We start from the raw sequence: 18,161 nt of genomic DNA, 5'->3' as shown, positions 1-18,161 counted from the left end.
GCTCCTTATCAGGGGACAAAGATGCTTCCCACATTTGGGGTGAACCATGACTATACCTGCGTCCGCGGACTAGAGAAACAGCTAGTAGTGGAGGGTTATCCTTGACCAGGGAGATGCCTCATCCGTGAAGTCTCGAAGCCGCGGACGAGTCTTGGGCCTTTGTGGTTGGGCCTCATCGGCGTACATTCCTAAAACTAGTAGAAGACGGTTTCCAGTGGGTTTCCTACTGGGCCTCGGGATAAGAAATCTAAGCCCATTAGGTTTCTTGTTCCCCAAGAACTACGTGGGCTTGATCCCCTATAAATAGGGGTACGTAGGCAAATTGTAAAGGGTCAGAAGCGAGAGCGCAAAGGAGCCACCACTAACCCTAAGTAACCTCAGCCCCCAATAATCACTACCACTAAACACTGTTCATCTTTTTCGACGAATACTGTTCATCAGATCCACCGATTACTGTTCACGTTTCCGACGAAGAACCGCCATCACAGATCTTGTTTCCGACTACAAACTTCAAGTTTTGTTACTCCCGAATTCCTCCGTCAACAGTTACGATATAAATTTAGTATAAACTTGGATTTGGGTCAACCCATTATGTAATATGGATGGTCCATATAAATATTATAGGACTAAAAAGAGCATCAACTTGTTTTAAAGAAAAAAAGTAGTGAAGGGTATTTACTGTAGTTTAGCAATCCTAATGCCAGTAAACATTAGGAATATGTTGATTATAAGTTCGGTGAATATGGTTTGAAATGGACTTAGACTTTCACTTTTAAGCGAAACACTAGCTTCCTTAATTGACAGATTACATATGTCATGACTTGCCCTTTAAGTTTTTTAAACTGACACCAAACCCAATTTTGAAGAAGATATATTATATCAACACTAATATTAATACGCTAATGTCACTCAATCCAAACCATTAATCAAAAATCACTTCAATTTCCGCTAAATTCAGCTATAGTTTTGTCGCTTAAATTATAATCGTTGAATTTTTTAAATCAAATTTATGAATAGATATAATAGTAATTATCTAAATTAATACAACATTTAAATATTATAGTGATTTAAAGTTGAAATATTCTAATCGACATACATGACCTATTTAATTGGGCCGGTTATATGATTTTCAGAATCTATTTATCGTGTAAATTTGCAAACTTATTTTTTTTAAACCTAATTATTATTAATAACGATTATGATATAATAAAAAATATATTCAGTTATACTTATTTAGATATACATACCCTTTTAACATATATTATAATAAATATTAAATAATAATTATTTAAACCAACAGTGTATCGCACCGGTTTTATGTTAGTATATATATATGTGTGTAATTCTAAATTTACTTACTTGCATGTAGTATAAATTTTATAGTAAATGTTTTTAACGCATAGTAAATATAATTAACGTTGTACAAAATATGTAAACAATTTTAACATAATTTTTTTTTGAATTAAAATTTAAGGTTAAAATATTTTAATATAATATAAGGCTAATTAAAAATATATAAACATAAATGTGACTAACGGATTTAACAAACTATAATTTTTTTGTTAATTATTTTAAATTACAAACCCCGCGCGAATCCGGGGCAAACAAGTTCTAGTGTTAATATAACTTTCATTAAAAAAGTTATATATAAATATTTATAATTAGTTATCTATGAATATAAGTTTGATTAAAATATTTTTTTTATAATAACTAACCATGTAAATATAGGTTAATAATTAGGTTTATAATAAAAGTCAACTATTAAAAATTGAGTGAACTAAATTACAACAACCAAACTTCTAAGAAAACTTTCAATATCTCATTTTTAATATAATAGTATAGACATATACCATTAAATCGTCATGGAAAACTAAAGGTTAGAAAATGTATAAAATTATTTTTTATGACAAAAACTACTTAATTTTAGTAGCTAACATTATATAAGTATTATTTTATAGATACATTTTACCAGTTAATATTATCTGATTATCTTAAGAGAAAACATGTCCTCAGATTAGTTAAGGCTGTTTAGTCTAAGTGACTTGAAAACTAGCATGATCATTGTTTGAATATTCTTTTTCACAGGGATTAGTTCTAGTTGGCTGAAGGGAGTATCATTTGGTGGTCATGAACGAGATGATTTGAATGGCTATAAACATTTCGATAGGGATTGTGTTAATGTCATTTAATCTTTCAGAGAGAGCTCTACAAGTACTGGTGAGAAATTAGCGCAAAACATTCATCAATCAAATACCAAAGTGATCGTGTTGGACATGACTTTTGCAGCTGTATAGACCTCCCAACCTGCAATTAAATGAATTTTAAGTGGTTAGAAGAAACAAGCCGACATATAATATAACCCATGTTTGCTGCAGTCTGCAGAATATTATCAAAACTTGAAAACTGAATTCAGACAAGTTTATAACCCATGTTTGATCTAAGACATAACCCATGTTTGCTCTAAGACATAATGGGGACATAAACTATATTTCTTTTGAAGATAATAACTATATTTCCAACAGCCGATAATAACTATATTTGAAGATACCTTTGCTTCTTCCTGCAGCTGGGAAATTTCTGGTAGCCGTCTACATCAGTCCTCATCCTCTTGCGGGGTTGCTCTTGCAGAACCGTAACATCTTTCTCCTCTACAAAAAAATTAGGAACACTCTGTACTTGTACTTGTAGAGGCTCATTCATTCCTGCAACTGCAAGTATAGGTAAATCCTCAACAACATCAGCAGCAACTGTATCATCCAATATATCGAGACCAAGCTCCTTATCTAATTCAGCGCTCCAACCGTTTTGGTCCCAGTCTGCTCCCGACTCATCTACAGGTTGATCATCATGATCACCGCCTCCCAACTGACCTAACACCACATTCAAATTTCCCACTTCATGTGGAGGATAAGTATCTGCTGCGACAATGACATCTGCGACTGGAAGAACTACTTGTTTTCGGGATACTAGATTTTGACCATGAGTATGGAAATCTTGCTTTGTTGTCGCTGCTTCATCGGACATCTCCACTTCCTTAATAATCTCACACAGCACATAATCTTCAATCCCCAACAGTGAATATTCGTGCATAATCCAATGACCATGATCCCCATCAATGATCTTCTTCTTCTTCTTAAGCTTATCGTCATTATCTCTATAAAAAGTGAACAATTTCTTGTAGCCAATCTTATCCCCTGCGACATTATTTACAACGCGAGTGTTTTGAGCCGTCCAAGAACCAGCGCCACTTCTCCTAGTCACGCGTGTTTTATTTCTGCATAACCGAGTGAACACATACATGGTCTTGCTGATCTTGGTACACGAATCATTAGACGAAGAAGTTGTGATCCAGTGATGATCGTCATCTTTAAGAATATCCCATGGCATTAGACATTCATCGTAAATCTTGAACTCTGTTACATAATGATTGCAACGAAGTGGCCTGTCCTCAACTTTTCGGCGTAGATAATATCCAACAAGTATTTCATCAGAGGGTGTGAAACGGAACCCTGGTATTCTCAAACACTTGCATGCACAACTATTACGACTATCTTCTTGCTCCATCTCTCTATCTCTCTCTCTCTCTCTCTCTCTCTCTCTCTCTCTCTCTCTCTATCTCTCAATCTCTCAATCTCTCTTTTGCTCTCTCTGTATGCTGGTGTGTGTATCTGAAAAAAATAATGTAGCTGCTGCTTATTTATATATTTCTGTCATGGGCCGCTTAATTCAGAAAAACAGCCTCCCGTTACTTATGCACCAAGTATTTGGATATAATCTTAATTTCTTTTAATTTTTAATAAAAATCAATTATATCACAATTCGGCATGCTGCAGTTTGTAGCAGTATGAGATTAACAATTCACAATAAATAAGTTCATCTGTACATTGGCTAATTTCATTCAACTGCAATATGATATTTGATCGATCAATGTTCTGCGCTAATTGCTCATGAGTAGTGCTAGGATTGTCTTTCAAAAAATAGAATGACGTCAAGAAAATCATTATCGAGCTTGTTATAACCATTAGCAGTATCTTCTTCATGATCATCAATGACAGTTTCCATTATTTTGTCAAGTGCCTTGTGAGTATCTTCAGCCGGCCTAGCTACTTAATTCCTGATGACGAAAATTATACTAGTTATCATCCTATAATATCTCTATTACAAAATTATATACAATGAGTGTCCTCGAATGATCTGCACTGGTCTCCTAAAGATGTTTGTAGTTTCAATAAATTTGTTTCTTTTTTGGAATGATGCGGTGTTAATATTTCAGAGATAATTTTATGTAGAGACGCTAGCAGGAAATTGCTTAAATATGATCTAGCAAGCAAACAAATTGCAGTGTTTCTTTTCTTCTTCTTTTTTTGACGAACATCAGACATATTTATAAAACTTGCTGGGAGCCCTGATGACATCAAGAGGAATGTATTTGGAGATTTTTGGGTTGCAATGAGCATGATTGTTAAGGAACCGGTCGTTTTAAAACCATGTCAAGAAACCAGTCCGTCTAAGGCCTTAAGTGTTCGAGAAAGGCCCTTTTCAGGATCTTATATTAGTATTGTAACAATGATAGATTTGCAGGTGCCTGTACCAACACTGGTACCTTTTGGGCAAAGAATCAACCACCATTGATATATAGTGGTGCAGTTAGTGAGGTTCAAGAAAATGTACTTGGCAGAGGTTGAAGAAAATGTACTGAACAAATAAAGTGACACATGATATCTTTCTTAATTACTTGAAGTTGGGTCAAGTATTGTATTTTCAGACCAGAAAGACTAATACATAAATAACTCGACTGAAGTCACTTAGCCATGCTACGCAGGTTAAATAATTATAACAAATTTTATGACTTTTTAAAAGATCACAACCAGCCATCCAAAACAACATCATTTTGATTTATGCAGCTGTCAATCTTTTTTTGTTTTCAGTTTCTTTACCTTTCTACATGGTTCTGGATTCTGATGCAGTTTCATGATTAACCCTCATGAGGAGATCATTAACTCGCAGGTCTTTTGAAATCCATTATAAAGCACGAAGCCCATAATGAAAATCAGCATCTAACACAATGTGCAAATTAGCAGTGGCATGCTACAGTTAGCTGGTTTCTCCACTGCCAAAAAGCTAGTTAGTTATCAATACATACTTACTTTTGGTTAGTCTACTCTTCTTGTTCTAGCTAGAAGCGGTGGACATTTCGGCCTAAATTTGCTTGACACAAAATTTTGAGTTGGAAAGATCAACAAATGAGTCAGGCTGAAGAGATTGAGTAGTCCTGTACTGGCTCATTGAAGCACCCAAACTGACGGCCTGATCTATCAGTTTATTAGAAGTCCCTGTTCCTATCTCAAGAGGACAGATGGATCCTTCTCTTTACGAGTCTGTTGATAAACACTGTCAAGAGACTCTTCAATGGTTGGACAACAATCCTCACACATAGATGGTGGAACCACTTGGTTTGTTGTTAATGATCCGTTAATATCATGCACAATATATTCCCAGAAAATTATATAATGTCCCGGAATGGAGTTTGTATGCACAGGCAGTAAAATCCACTAGACTGCATTAAGTGTCTGATCACGGCTTTCTCTACTGCGCTTTGCAACACATAATCATCAGATTTCTCAGCTTCTAATCTTAAACCAACATTTTTTCGACAAATGAAGTTAAATTGAGGAGCTTTATTCTTGAAGCCAGCAACTCTTAAAGCCCTGATATTTAGAAAGAAATACATTAGATAATGGATGAGCTAAGTTCTATCCGTGTAACTTCATCTTAATATTTTGAAGCACAAACAATAAATTTTTGAGTCATGCATAGAATTATTTTTTGAGTACTACAGGAATAAATTTGATTTCATAGTTGTAGTACAACTCAACTGGAACTTTTTATGAGCGGATAAGTAGATTTTTCTCAACTTACCGGTATAGGCAAGTGACTACTATTTCATATTCTTCTCCAAGCTTAACATCTACTAGACCAACCAATTCTTGTTCTTCCTTCTCGCTAATCAGATAATTTGTCACAGTATAGGATGTTGTACCGTTCTGCTGGACAGGCAAGAACTCAGAATAAGCCATAGTTGGAATTGGAATGAGGATATAGGAGACTTTACTAGGCTTGGAAAGAGGATTAATATTTACACCAAATTAACAGTTTGTAGAGCTTTGTATTTGGATATAAGAGCGCTCACAAGAGGTAGTCTGTTGCTATTGTATTCAAGAGTTGGTATAGCAACTTTGTATTTGGCCACAGCCTTGTTGCTATTGTTCCCTATTCATGACTTCTTACTACATTCTGCCTTGATAAAATCTGCCAAGTCCTTGTCTGACCTGCTGTCCAGCTCCTCTTCATTTGCAGGAGTTTGTTTGTTTACTCCAACAGATGTCGAAAACAAATTGGAAAGTTAAAAAACTTTAAAGGATAGGAGCCTTGACAAGAATGAAACTGTTGGTGTCAATGCGTCCACAAGGCCGTGTCGCTGCAAATACTCACCACTAAATTCCAACCAAGTACTTCAGCAAGAAGCTGCTTCTGGATTTCTGGTTTCATTTTCGATACACTCAAATGCCTTCTTGTTCTTCTATGTTGTCACATTACTTCTCAGTCTGCTCTCCATCTTGACCTTATTGCTTTCACAAAATTTTCAATACTTATGATGAATCATGATTATTCCCCTGCTGTTGTGATACACGAAATAGGTTTGCATTTGCACATGAGAGTTGGTGTAGTGAACTAGAGATGCACAAAAAGCCCGAGCCCGAAAATCTGGCCCGACCCGATCCGGTCAAAGCCCGGTCAAGCCCGGCCCGGTCCCGGCCCGGGCTTCGGGCCTCGACGGGCCCTATATTTTTAGGCAAAGCCCGGCCCGGCCCGGCCCGGTTAAAAGCTCGGGCTTCGGCCCGGTCCGACCCGATTAAAACCCCGAAAAAGCCCGGTTATAATCTGATTATTCTAATATATTTTCTTATATATTTATAAATTCACATTTACTATACATATAAATAATACTTTAAACACATATATATTTACATATTTGTGATTAATAATATTATTTATATACTTCGTTGCATAAATAACGAAAGAATATATAATAAGTACACTATATATATTTGGATATCATTCTCATGAATATTTGGATATCATTGTTATCATAACAATGATAAAATATATCATATAAACATGTTTATTTTTTGCCGAACTTAAATGTTTTCAACGAAGTAATGTTTTCCTAAAATATTCCATGTAAACTAATATATTTTTACGATGATCTAGTTGCTAACACATGTATTCTTCGGAATCTCTAATAATACTAGATCTGATTTAAATTAGAAAAAAACCCGGCCCGATCCGATCCGACCCGAAAAAAAGCCCGGTTAGGCCCGCCTCGAGGGCCCAAATGGGCTTTGAAATTTCCGGAAAGCCCGGCCCGGCCCGGCACGGTCAAAGTCAAAGCCCGAAAAGCCCGGCCCGGCCCGGTCAAAGTCAAAGCCCGAAAAGCCCGGCCCGGTCAAAGCTCGGGTTTTTTAAGGCCCGGCCCGGTGGGTCTTTTGTGCATCTCTATAGTGAACCGCCATCTTATGAAAACATTTGTAGCATTTTCCTCACCCTTTTTTTCTTTTGTTAAGCGTCACACTTGCTAACTTTGATTAGAAAAACTGCAAAAATTTAAAATTGGCTTATGTAGCCACACTTGACCTAGTATATTTGTTACACAATGTTTTGGAGCATAATTATTATAAACTGGTCTAAACCGACCGATGCAAATAACCCAAACTGAAATTTTTGATTTTTTAGCGATTTGATTTGGGTAATTAGAGAATTAAATATTTTCGATTTGATTTTGACTTTCACCCACCAAAATAAAAATACCGAACAGTTATATTATATCTCTTATATATAATAAGCGTAAAAGACTTCTAATTCAAAATTTTGGTATTACACCGCCAAAAAATCTGAACCGTTAATTTGGTATAATAAAAAATAAACGGTTAAAATTATTTCTTTTAGAATAAGTATATTCTTACCACAATCATAAATAGAAAATGATTACGTTATTTTACTACTATTCATACACCAATTGTGATGCAATGTCCTAATACAATCCTAAATAAAATATGATTAGAGATTTAACCAATTATAAATATAAAAAGATTACATTGTTCTACTGCTATTCAAAAATCAAAATACGATACAATGATACAACGGTAGATGAAATATAATTAGATATTGTATTATATATAGTTGTAATTCAATTTATCATTCGTATATTTCAATATATGCATATTTGTTGTAACAATATTATTACAAATTATCAAAAATAAAAATAATATTGTAACAACGTCATAAATAACGATATATTGCCCGCAATGGTTGACTCGGTTGGTTAAAAAAGACATAATTATCCTCATGGTCACAGGTTCGAATCCCACGAGAGAAGAATTTATGATTATGCCTCATGTTGAGGACCTATCGCTTAAGTGCGGTTTATCTTGATTTGTAGGTTATTGCATAAGTCGTGGGGAGAGCACCCGAAGGGTAGCGGCTGCGGGTTCCCTATGATAAAAAAATAACGATATATATATATGTATATATATATATATATTAAAATAATTTAAAAACAAATTTTAAAATTTTTAAAAAATATAAAAAAAGTAAATTTTAAAAATCGTGCATCACACGTCAAACGGATAATTTGGATACGGATCTGTTTGTATTCGTATCCGAATCCAAATAAGAAAATCCTTATTCGATCCGAATATATTGAAAAAATAATATTTGGATCTGGATTCGACAGATAGTATCCGAATACAGATAATATCCGGATCTGAATCTGATTTTCAACCATATTTTTTTTATTTTAATATTAAAAAATCAAAAAATTATAAAATATATGATAAAAAATAAAAATTAATTTTAAAAAATTAAAATAAGAATTAAAGTGTTTTAATCATATTTTAAGTTATTCAAATTTTTTTTTTTACTTATCTTTTTAATATTATTGTAATATTTAAATTATTTAACTCAAATGATTTTTTATAGATGTATATACTATTTTTACAATTAGATAAAATTTATATAAACATATTATTTAATATACACACACAAATATATACACATACACACTATGAATTTAATAGAATAAATTTTAAATTCTATAAATATAAAAATATAATATATATTTATTCGGATTCAGATATTATTCAATACGAATATGCCTATATCCGTATCCGCAATTATCGGATTCAGATAAGAATAATATCCGCATTATTTCGGATACGGTGAATATCCACTTAATTTCGAATAGGAATGTAAATTTTTCGGACGAATATCAAATTTTTTGAATTTTTTTAGACTAGAAGCTAGGATTTTATTTAAAAAAAAGTTACATCTTGTTACTTAGACGAACCGTAGTTTTAAAATCTGAGAAAATAGTTAACTAAAAAAATAAAAAGAAAAAACAAATTAACCTATGTCACGTGATTAAAAAGAAACATGACTTGGGTAGTGATTTCGGGTCGGGGCAAAATTTGGTTCCGACTCCCTGACATTTGTAGTTATTTGAATTGAAAGGCGCCAAATCAAGTTGGGGGAAGAATGGAAGGCAGTGAAAGCGAAGCCATCTTTGATTCTCTAAACCTAAATCCTCAACTTTTTCTCAACGAGATTCTCAATCGAGTTGACGATTTAGTCGATGGCGCTTTCCAGTGCTTTCATCAGTACCCTCTCTCTCTCTCTCTCTCTCTCTCTCTCTCTCTCTCTCTCTCTCTCTCTCTCTCTCTCTCTCTCTCTCTCTCTCTCTCTCTCTCTCTCTCTCTCTCTCTCTCTCTCTCTCTCTCCTCTCTCTATGGCTCTCTCTCCTCTCTCGCCCCCCTCCCCCCTCTCTCATTTCTGTAATTCTGTGTCTAATTTGCATTTTCTTGATTAATTTTATAGGGAGGCTGCAACTCTACTCAAAATTGAAGGCACTGATAGAGCAGATGAGCTAAAGAAAGTGAGAATTTAGTTAAAGTTTTCATCTTTTTTACTTTCTACTGCTTTTCATGTTAAATAGCTATACGGGGTAGTGTTTTTCTTGTTTTTGTTCGGAATCTTGAGTTTTCTTGTTTGGTTGTTTTGATTCACAGGGTGTAGAGTATTTGCAGAACATGATTTATTCGGCTTTGGATCGGCCTTTAACCATGTGGGAAAAATATTGTTTGCGCCATTGTTTTGTCGTTCCTCAAGGCTTTACATTGCCTGCGAATGTGAGTTGCTTTTGCAATTTTAGTTGTGATGGATGTTTTTCGTATTTGTAGTGATGTTGATTTGTTTAGCTACTTATAATGTTTGGTAAGATGTGTTGCAGTGATTGACAATTTGTAAATCTTTTGAATGGTAGGATGATATTATGCACGGATAAAAAAGATGGTTCTCTTAGTGTGTACTTATGGCAATGATTTTCTTAACTCTAAAATGAATATATTTAATTTTGGTGGTAAATGGAGATTGGAGAAGTATTGGAATTCAATTGTTCCAGAATCTTAGTGTTGGGTGTACACAAATATATGTAGAAGAGGGCAGAGAGAAATTTATGTTTCTGGTGCTTCATTGTATATTTAGATATTTATGCGTTTCCTTATATTCCGTATGTGGTTGATTACTGGCTGGGATTCACAGTCGTAGCTTCCATGATCTATTGTCCTATTTTGGATGAAAATTCAAGAATATAAAATTTTCAGAAGAATCCGACACTTGGATCCACACCCTTACCTGAGTCCAGGTAACATGAGTCATAGGCTCATAGCATAGTCTTTATTGCTTTTTGAATCTCCCTACTGCTTTCATCACGTTAAAGTATGACATTTTTTTGTTTTTGTACGAGTTAAGATTGTTGCCTGTGGCAAGAGATTATTCTGACAGGAGTTAAATAATTATAATAGGTGATTAGGTGATACAGGGTAAATTTTTGTTTTTAGCTTTAGGATTTTTTTTGGCAAGGAACGTGTAGGTTCTTGTGTGGTGGCTTATTCTTAAAAACTTGTGGGGTTTTCTATTTTGGATTAGGCCTAGACACAAAGAGTTGGAAAATGTGTTGGTAAAAGAAACTACACTGACATAGTTGATACTAGCTTCTTTGCAATCCAAGTGCATCATTAAAAAGTAGCAAAGTATATACCATAAAATTGAACTGCCCTTAGCATGTAGATGTGAACTAAGTTGTTCCATTGTGTTTAAACTTCAACATCCTTTGTGTCAATGGTCATCTAAATCCAGGATATTTTGAATACTACGATTATCAGGTTTTGGAATTGAGTTCTATGAGATGACATGTAGGCTGTTAAATCTTTGATGGCTTCTTTCATTTTTAAGATATTCAATCTTTTCTTTTTTCTGTTGTATCGGACGGAAAAAGATTCTACAGCTGCAATTTATTTGTAGTTTTTTACTCAATTAATATAGTTCTGTTTATTGCTGTTGTAGAATGAATCAACTGGTGAAGTAGCTATGGATGTTGATGCCACAGATGACACTGAGCTGGATTTGCAGTTAAACTCCTTAAGGGAGAAGCTTGCTTCGGTAATGAGTATTTTGTAGGCTGTCATGTAATGCATCAATGTATAGTTTTACAAAAACTTGTATTGTGTTTTCAGGTCGGAAAAGAATCTGCGGAGCTGAACAGAGAGCTTAGAATGCTGGAAAGGCAGTCATTGTTGAGTAACCAGCTTTCAAGGTCTTTAGATGAAGCAGTACAGTTGTGTGAGCAATATTTTGACCTGGACATGTTTGAAGGTATGGTTAGAGTGTATTTTTTTGATCATCAAAACAGATGGTATCTGCTATTGCTTTTGGTATAATTAAATCTTCACCGATGTAAGATACTACCCAGATGCTTTTTATCCAGAAACTTTACCACCTATCTCACAGCTTTTAAGAGAATTAAAGAAAATCATTTGCCTTTACTTTAGGGCCTGTTGCAAGTATTATATAATTTATTTATAAACATTAATGATGCTGAAGGATTGGCTAACTAATTCAACTAATTACAGATGTGTGTGTTCTTGGACAACTAGGACTGTCAGAAATATGATTGAATGATTTTAGTGTGTGTTTAGACTTAATACCTGGTTGTGATATACTCTGCACTTACTCTTGGTAAGGCTTAATATGCCCAAAAATTAACACGTGCTTATTTGTTGTTTCATTTCTAAAAGTAGCTAGAAGTCGACGAGATTGAATTGGTGCTTAATTGTATCTCTGTTAAATCCTAAAATGATACACTTTTTTTTAACAGAGTTGAAGAAAACTGCATCAGAGCTCCGTAGAAAGATGGAGAATCTGAGGACGAAAAGAGTGGAACAAACTGACTGCATCAAAATGAACAAAATGCTTACATCAAATGGAAGTTTGTTTGGAATGAATCATGGAAATGGTAAAAGAGTGTACTTATACTATAATTTAACCCCCGTGTCATGGCTAATTTAATTATACCATTGTCAGCAGTGATTTATTCATTTCTCTTACAGGCCCAGAGAATATAATACTTGAAGAGCTTCAACAGTTGATGAATGATATATAGTTCCAGGTTGTCTGTAGGTTTTGTAAGAATTCAAGTTTTTTAGTGACTGAACCCCACTCTCTGTGTGTACACCTTTACTAAGAACCATATTAATGGAGTAACCATCTATGTTGCTGCAAATTGAAATTGTGTTTTTAATGTTTTATTATGAAAAATATATGATACTGATTACCAAACAAAATAAATTTATTGAATATAGCAAGAGCTTCAACGAAAGAAGTAGCTACATATGTGTAAAATACGATTTCTGAAATATAGCACCAGCATCTGTAAAATAAACAGTTTCTGTTTGTGTATCGATGTCAATGGAATCCAGAAACAGAAAAGGAATGTCATTTGCGCTATTGGCTATTTGTGTAGTTTGGGGCCAAGTATCTTATCTGTTAGAACAAGAAGAGTAGACTAACCAAAAGTAAGTATGTATTGATAACTAACGAGGTTTTTGGCAGTGGAGAAACCAGCTAACTGTAGCATGACACTGCTAATTTGCACATTGTGTTGGATGCTGATTCTCATTATGGGCTTATAATGGATTTCAAAGGACCTGCGAGTTAATGATCTCCTCATGAGGGTTAATCATGAAACTGCATCAGAATCCAGAACCATGTAGAAAGGTAAAGAAACTGAAAACAAGAAAAGAGTCCCACCAAATATTTTAATTGTGTAGCTACAGAACTTGCTGCAATGGAAATTATTCCATCTTAATTGAGTAGCTACAGAATTTGCTGCAATGGAAATTGTACATCAAATAATTTGTATACTTTGGAAAATTTATATGTGTACCAGGTTCATAATCATCTTCTATAAATTCCAATATAACTCCTAAAAAGAGTCCCAACAAATATTTCCCAAACATTTTCTTCAACCTCTGCCAAGTACATTTTCTTGAACCTCACCAACTGCACCACTATATATCAATGGTGGTTGATTCTTTGCCCAAAAGGTACCAGTGTTGGTACATGCAGCTGCAAATCTATCATTGTTACAATACTAATATAAGATCCTGAAAAGGGCCTTTCTCGAAAGACTGGTTTCTTGACATGGTTTTAGAACGACTGGTTCCTTAACAATCATGCTCATTGCAACCCAAAAATCTCCAAATACATTCCTCTTGATGTCATCAGGGCTCCCAGCAAGTTTTATAAATATGTCTGATGTTCCGGATAGTGGACCTCTAGTCCAGTATCTTCAGATTTCCCTGGAAATTTACTCTGGAATAAGCACAAATGCCCCCATCTGTGCTAACCTGTATACCAGTGGCACCAGAGAGTCCTGTTAAAAACACAACAATTTGTTTCGTCAAAAAGAAGAAGAAAAGAAACACTGCAATTTGTTTGCTTGCTAGATCATATTTAAGCAATTTCCTGCTAGCGTCTCTACATAAAATTATCACTGAAATATTAACACCGCATCATTCCAAAAAAGAAACAAATTTGTTGAAACTACAAACATCTTTAGGAGACCAGTGCAGATCATTCCAGGACACTCATTGTATATAATTTTGTAATAAAGATACTCACAAGACACTTGACAAAATAATGGAAACTGTCATTGATGATCATGAAGAAGATACTGCTAATGGTTATAACAAGCTCGATAATGATTTTCTTGACGTCATTCTATTTTTTGAAAGACAATCCTAGCACTACTCATGAGCAATTAGCGCAGAACATTGATCGATCAAATATCATATTGCAGTTGAATGAAATTAGCCAATGTACAGATGAACTTATTTATTGTGAATTGTTAATCTCATACTGCTACAAACTGCAGCATGCCGAATTGTGATATAATTGATTTTTATTAAAAATTAAAAGAAATTAAGATTATATCCAAATACTTGGTGCATAAGTAACGGGAGGCTGTTTTTCTGAATTAAGCGGCCCATGACAGAAATATATAAATAAGCAGCAGCTACATTATTTTTTTCAGATACACACACCAGCATACAGAGAGAGCAAAAGAGAGATTGAGAGATTGAGAGATAGAGAGAGAGAGAGAGAGAGAGAGAGAGAGAGAGAGAGAGAGAGAGAGAGATAGAGAGATGGAGCAAGAAGATAGTCGTAATAGTTGTGCATGCAAGTGTTTGAGAATACCAGGGTTCCGTTTCACACCCTCTGATGAAATACTTGTTGGATATTATCTACGCCGAAAAGTTGAGGACAGGCCACTTCGTTGCAATCATTATGTAACAGAGTTCAAGATTTACGATGAATGTCTAATGCCATGGGATATTCTTAAAGATGACGATCATCACTGGATCACAACTTCTTCGTCTAATGATTCGTGTACCAAGATCAGCAAGACCATGTATGTGTTCACTCGGTTATGCAGAAATAAAACACGCGTGACTAGGAGAAGTGGCGCTGGTTCTTGGACGGCTCAAAACACTCGCGTTGTAAATAATGTCGCAGGGGATAAGATTGGCTACAAGAAATTGTTCACTTTTTATAGAGATAATGACGATAAGCTTAAGAAGAAGAAGAAGATCATTGATGGGGATCATGGTCATTGGATTATGCACGAATATTCACTGTTGGGGATTGAAGATTATGTGCTGTGTGAGATTATTAAGGAAGTGGAGATGTCCGATGAAGCAGCGACAACAAAGCAAGATTTCCATACTCATGGTCAAAATCTAGTATCCCGAAAACAAGTAGTTCTTCCAGTCGCAGATGTCATTGTCGCAGCAGATACTTATCCTCCACATGAAGTGGGAAATTTGAATGTGGTGTTAGGTCAGTTGGGAGGCGGTGATCATGATGATCAACCTGTAGATGAGTCGGGAGCAGACTGGGACCAAAACGGTTGGAGCGCTGAATTAGATAAGGAGCTTGGTCTCGATATATTGGATGATACAGTTGCTGCTGATGTTGTTGAGGATTTACCTATACTTGCAGTTGCAGGAATGAATGAGCCTCTACAAGTACAAGTACAGAGTGTTCCTAATTTTTTTGTAGAGGAGAAAGATGTTACGGTTCTGCAAGAGCAACCCCGCAAGAGGATGAGGACTGATGTAGACGGCTACCAGAAATTTCCCAGCTGCAGGAAGAAGCAAAGGTATCTTCAAATATAGTTATTATCGGCTGTTGGAAATATAGTTATTATCTTCAAAAGAAATATAGTTTATGTCCCCATTATGTCTTAGAGCAAACATGGGTTATGTCTTAGATCAAACATGGGTTATAAACTTGTCTGAATTCAGTTTTCAAGTTTTGATAATATTCTGCAGACTGCAGCAAACATGGGTTATATTATATGTCGGCTTGTTTCTTCTAACCACTTAAAATTCATTTAATTGCAGGTTGGGAGGTCTATACAGCTGCAAAAGTCATGTCCAACACGATCACTTTGGTATTTGATTGATGAATGTTTTGCGCTAATTTCTCACCAGTACTTGTAGAGCTCTCTCTGAAAGATTAAATGACATTAACACAATCCCTATCGAAATGTTTATAGCCATTCAAATCATCTCGTTCATGACCACCAAATGATACTCCCTTCAGCCAACTAGAACTAATCCCTGTGAAAAAGAATATTCAAACAATGATCATGCTAGTTTTCAAGTCACTTAGACTAAACAGCCTTAACTAATCTGAGGACATGTTTTCTCTTAAGATAATCAGATAATATTAACTGGTAAAATGTATCTATAAAATAATACTTATATAATGTTAGCTACTAAAATTAAGTAGTTTTTGTCATAAAAAATAATTTTATACATTTTCTAACCTTTAGTTTTCCATGACGATTTAATGGTATATGTCTATACTATTATATTAAAAATGAGATATTGAAAGTTTTCTTAGAAGTTTGGTTGTTGTAATTTAGTTCACTCAATTTTTAATAGTTGACTTTTATTATAAACCTAATTATTAACCTATATTTACATGGTTAGTTATTATAAAAAAAATATTTTAATCAAACTTATATTCATAGATAACTAATTATAAATATTTATATATAACTTTTTTAATGAAAGTTATATTAACACTAGAACTTGTTTGCCCCGGATTCGCGCGGGGTTTGTAATTTAAAATAATTAACAAAAAAATTATAGTTTGTTAAATCCGTTAGTCACATTTATGTTTATATATTTTTAATTAGCCTTATATTATATTAAAATATTTTAACCTTAAATTTTAATTCAAAAAAAAATTATGTTAAAATTGTTTACATATTTTGTACAACGTTAATTATATTTACTATGCGTTAAAAACATTTACTATAAAATTTATACTACATGCAAGTAAGTAAATTTAGAATTACACACATATATATACTAACATAAAACCGGTGCGATACACTGTTGGTTTAAATAATTATTATTTAATATTTATTATAATATATGTTAAAAGGGTATGTATATCTAAATAAGTATAACTGAATATATTTTTTATTATATCATAATCGTTATTAATAATAATTAGGTTTAAAAAAAATAAGTTCGCAAAATTACACGATAAATAGATTCTGACCCAATTAAATAGGTCATGTATGTCGATTAGAATATTTCAACTTTAAATCACTATAATATTTAAATGTTGTATTAATTTAGATAATTACTATTATATCTATTTAGAAATTTGATTTAAAAAATTCAACGATTATAATTTAAGCGCCAAAACTATAGCTGAATTTAGCGGAAATTGAAGTGGTTTTTGATTAATGGTTTGGATTGAGTGACATTAGCATATTAGTATTAGTGTCGATATAATATATCTTCTCGAAAATTGGGTTTGGTGTCAGTTTAAAAAACTTAAAGGGCAAGTTATGACATATGTAATCTATCAATTAAGGCAGCAATCTATCAATTAGGGCAAGTTATGACATATGTAATCTATCAATTAAGGCAGCTAGTGTTATTATCTTCAACTATAGTTATTATCGGCTGTTGGAAAAATTGCCATCACTAAATGGATGAAGAAGATAGATAAACATTGCTTTACATAAAGAAAGAGATGCAGTTTGGACTAAGAATAATGATTTAGACGAGACTGCAGATGCTGATTGTTAGACGTGGGACTAAAAATGCAGAAGGATATTTATACATGGTTGTTGTAATTTCGTTCATTCAATTTTTAATAGTTGACTGTTATATAAACATGATTATTAACCTATATTTACATGGCTAGTTATTATAAAAAAAATGTTTTAATCAAACTTATATTCATAGATAACTAATTATAAATATTCATATAGGGGAATGAGAACCCCACTATTACGAGATATGAGATCCAATCTTATTCACACATTATATATATATTGATTAAATCTTATCCACACATTTACATTTTAATTTCTGTTTTTTATTTTTAATCTTTATCATCTAACCACCTCATTCCCTATCACCTGACCTCCTTGCCTCCCAGCCTCTCAGCCTCTGCCATCGACCACCGGCCGCCATCGTTGCCGGAAAAAACCAGTTGCCACCGTTGTCGGAAAAGCACCAGACATCTCTCTCTCGCCCCTCTTCTCCCACACCCTCCTTCCTCCTGCCTCCACCATCTCCTTCAACTCCAACGCCATCCTTCACCACTATGCCACCTGAAACTTTGGTGACACATCTCTGCCATCATCAACATCTCTAATCAGCCTCGAATTG

At 34.1% G+C, this 18,161-nt stretch overlaps 1 protein-coding gene and 1 pseudogene across 1 annotated transcript; one reads left to right on the top strand and one right to left on the bottom strand.

The window, feature by feature from the left end:
- Nucleotides 1–5,199: 5,199 nt before the first annotated feature.
- On the bottom strand, nt 5,200–6,549 carry LOC141679199 (indole-3-acetic acid-amido synthetase GH3.6-like; annotated as a pseudogene).
- A 2,976-nt stretch (nt 6,550–9,525) lies between these two features.
- Nucleotides 9,526–12,741, top strand: LOC141678131 (protein MIS12 homolog). Its single transcript, XM_074484378.1, has 7 exons — nt 9,526–9,716; nt 9,934–9,991; nt 10,125–10,244; nt 11,461–11,556; nt 11,631–11,769; nt 12,272–12,409; nt 12,504–12,741. The coding sequence occupies exons 1-7, from the start codon at nt 9,595–9,597 to the stop codon at nt 12,554–12,556; spliced, it is 726 nt and encodes a 241-aa protein (XP_074340479.1). The 5' UTR covers nt 9,526–9,594; the 3' UTR covers nt 12,557–12,741.
- The last annotated feature ends 5,420 nt before the right edge of the window (nt 12,742–18,161 follow it).

The sequence above is a fragment of the Apium graveolens genome, chromosome 8 (assembly GCF_009905375.1).
Source record: "Apium graveolens cultivar Ventura chromosome 8, ASM990537v1, whole genome shotgun sequence".
Classification (NCBI taxonomy): Eukaryota; Viridiplantae; Streptophyta; class Magnoliopsida; order Apiales; family Apiaceae; genus Apium; species Apium graveolens.
Note: the sequence above shows the minus strand (reverse complement) of the source record. Positions and strands in the feature narration are given on the sequence as shown.

Excerpts from the sequence above, each read along its gene's own strand:
- LOC141678131 (XM_074484378.1), top strand. The coding sequence starts at position 9,595 with ATGGAAGGCAGTGAAAGCGAAGCCATCTTTGATTCTCTAAACCTAAAT. Across the intron at positions 10,245-11,460 it reads GCTTTACATTGCCTGCGAAT|AATGAATCAACTGGTGAAGT; the intron begins GTGAGTTGCTTT and ends TTGCTGTTGTAG. Across the intron at positions 12,410-12,503 it reads TGGAATGAATCATGGAAATG|GCCCAGAGAATATAATACTT; the intron begins GTAAAAGAGTGT and ends TTTCTCTTACAG.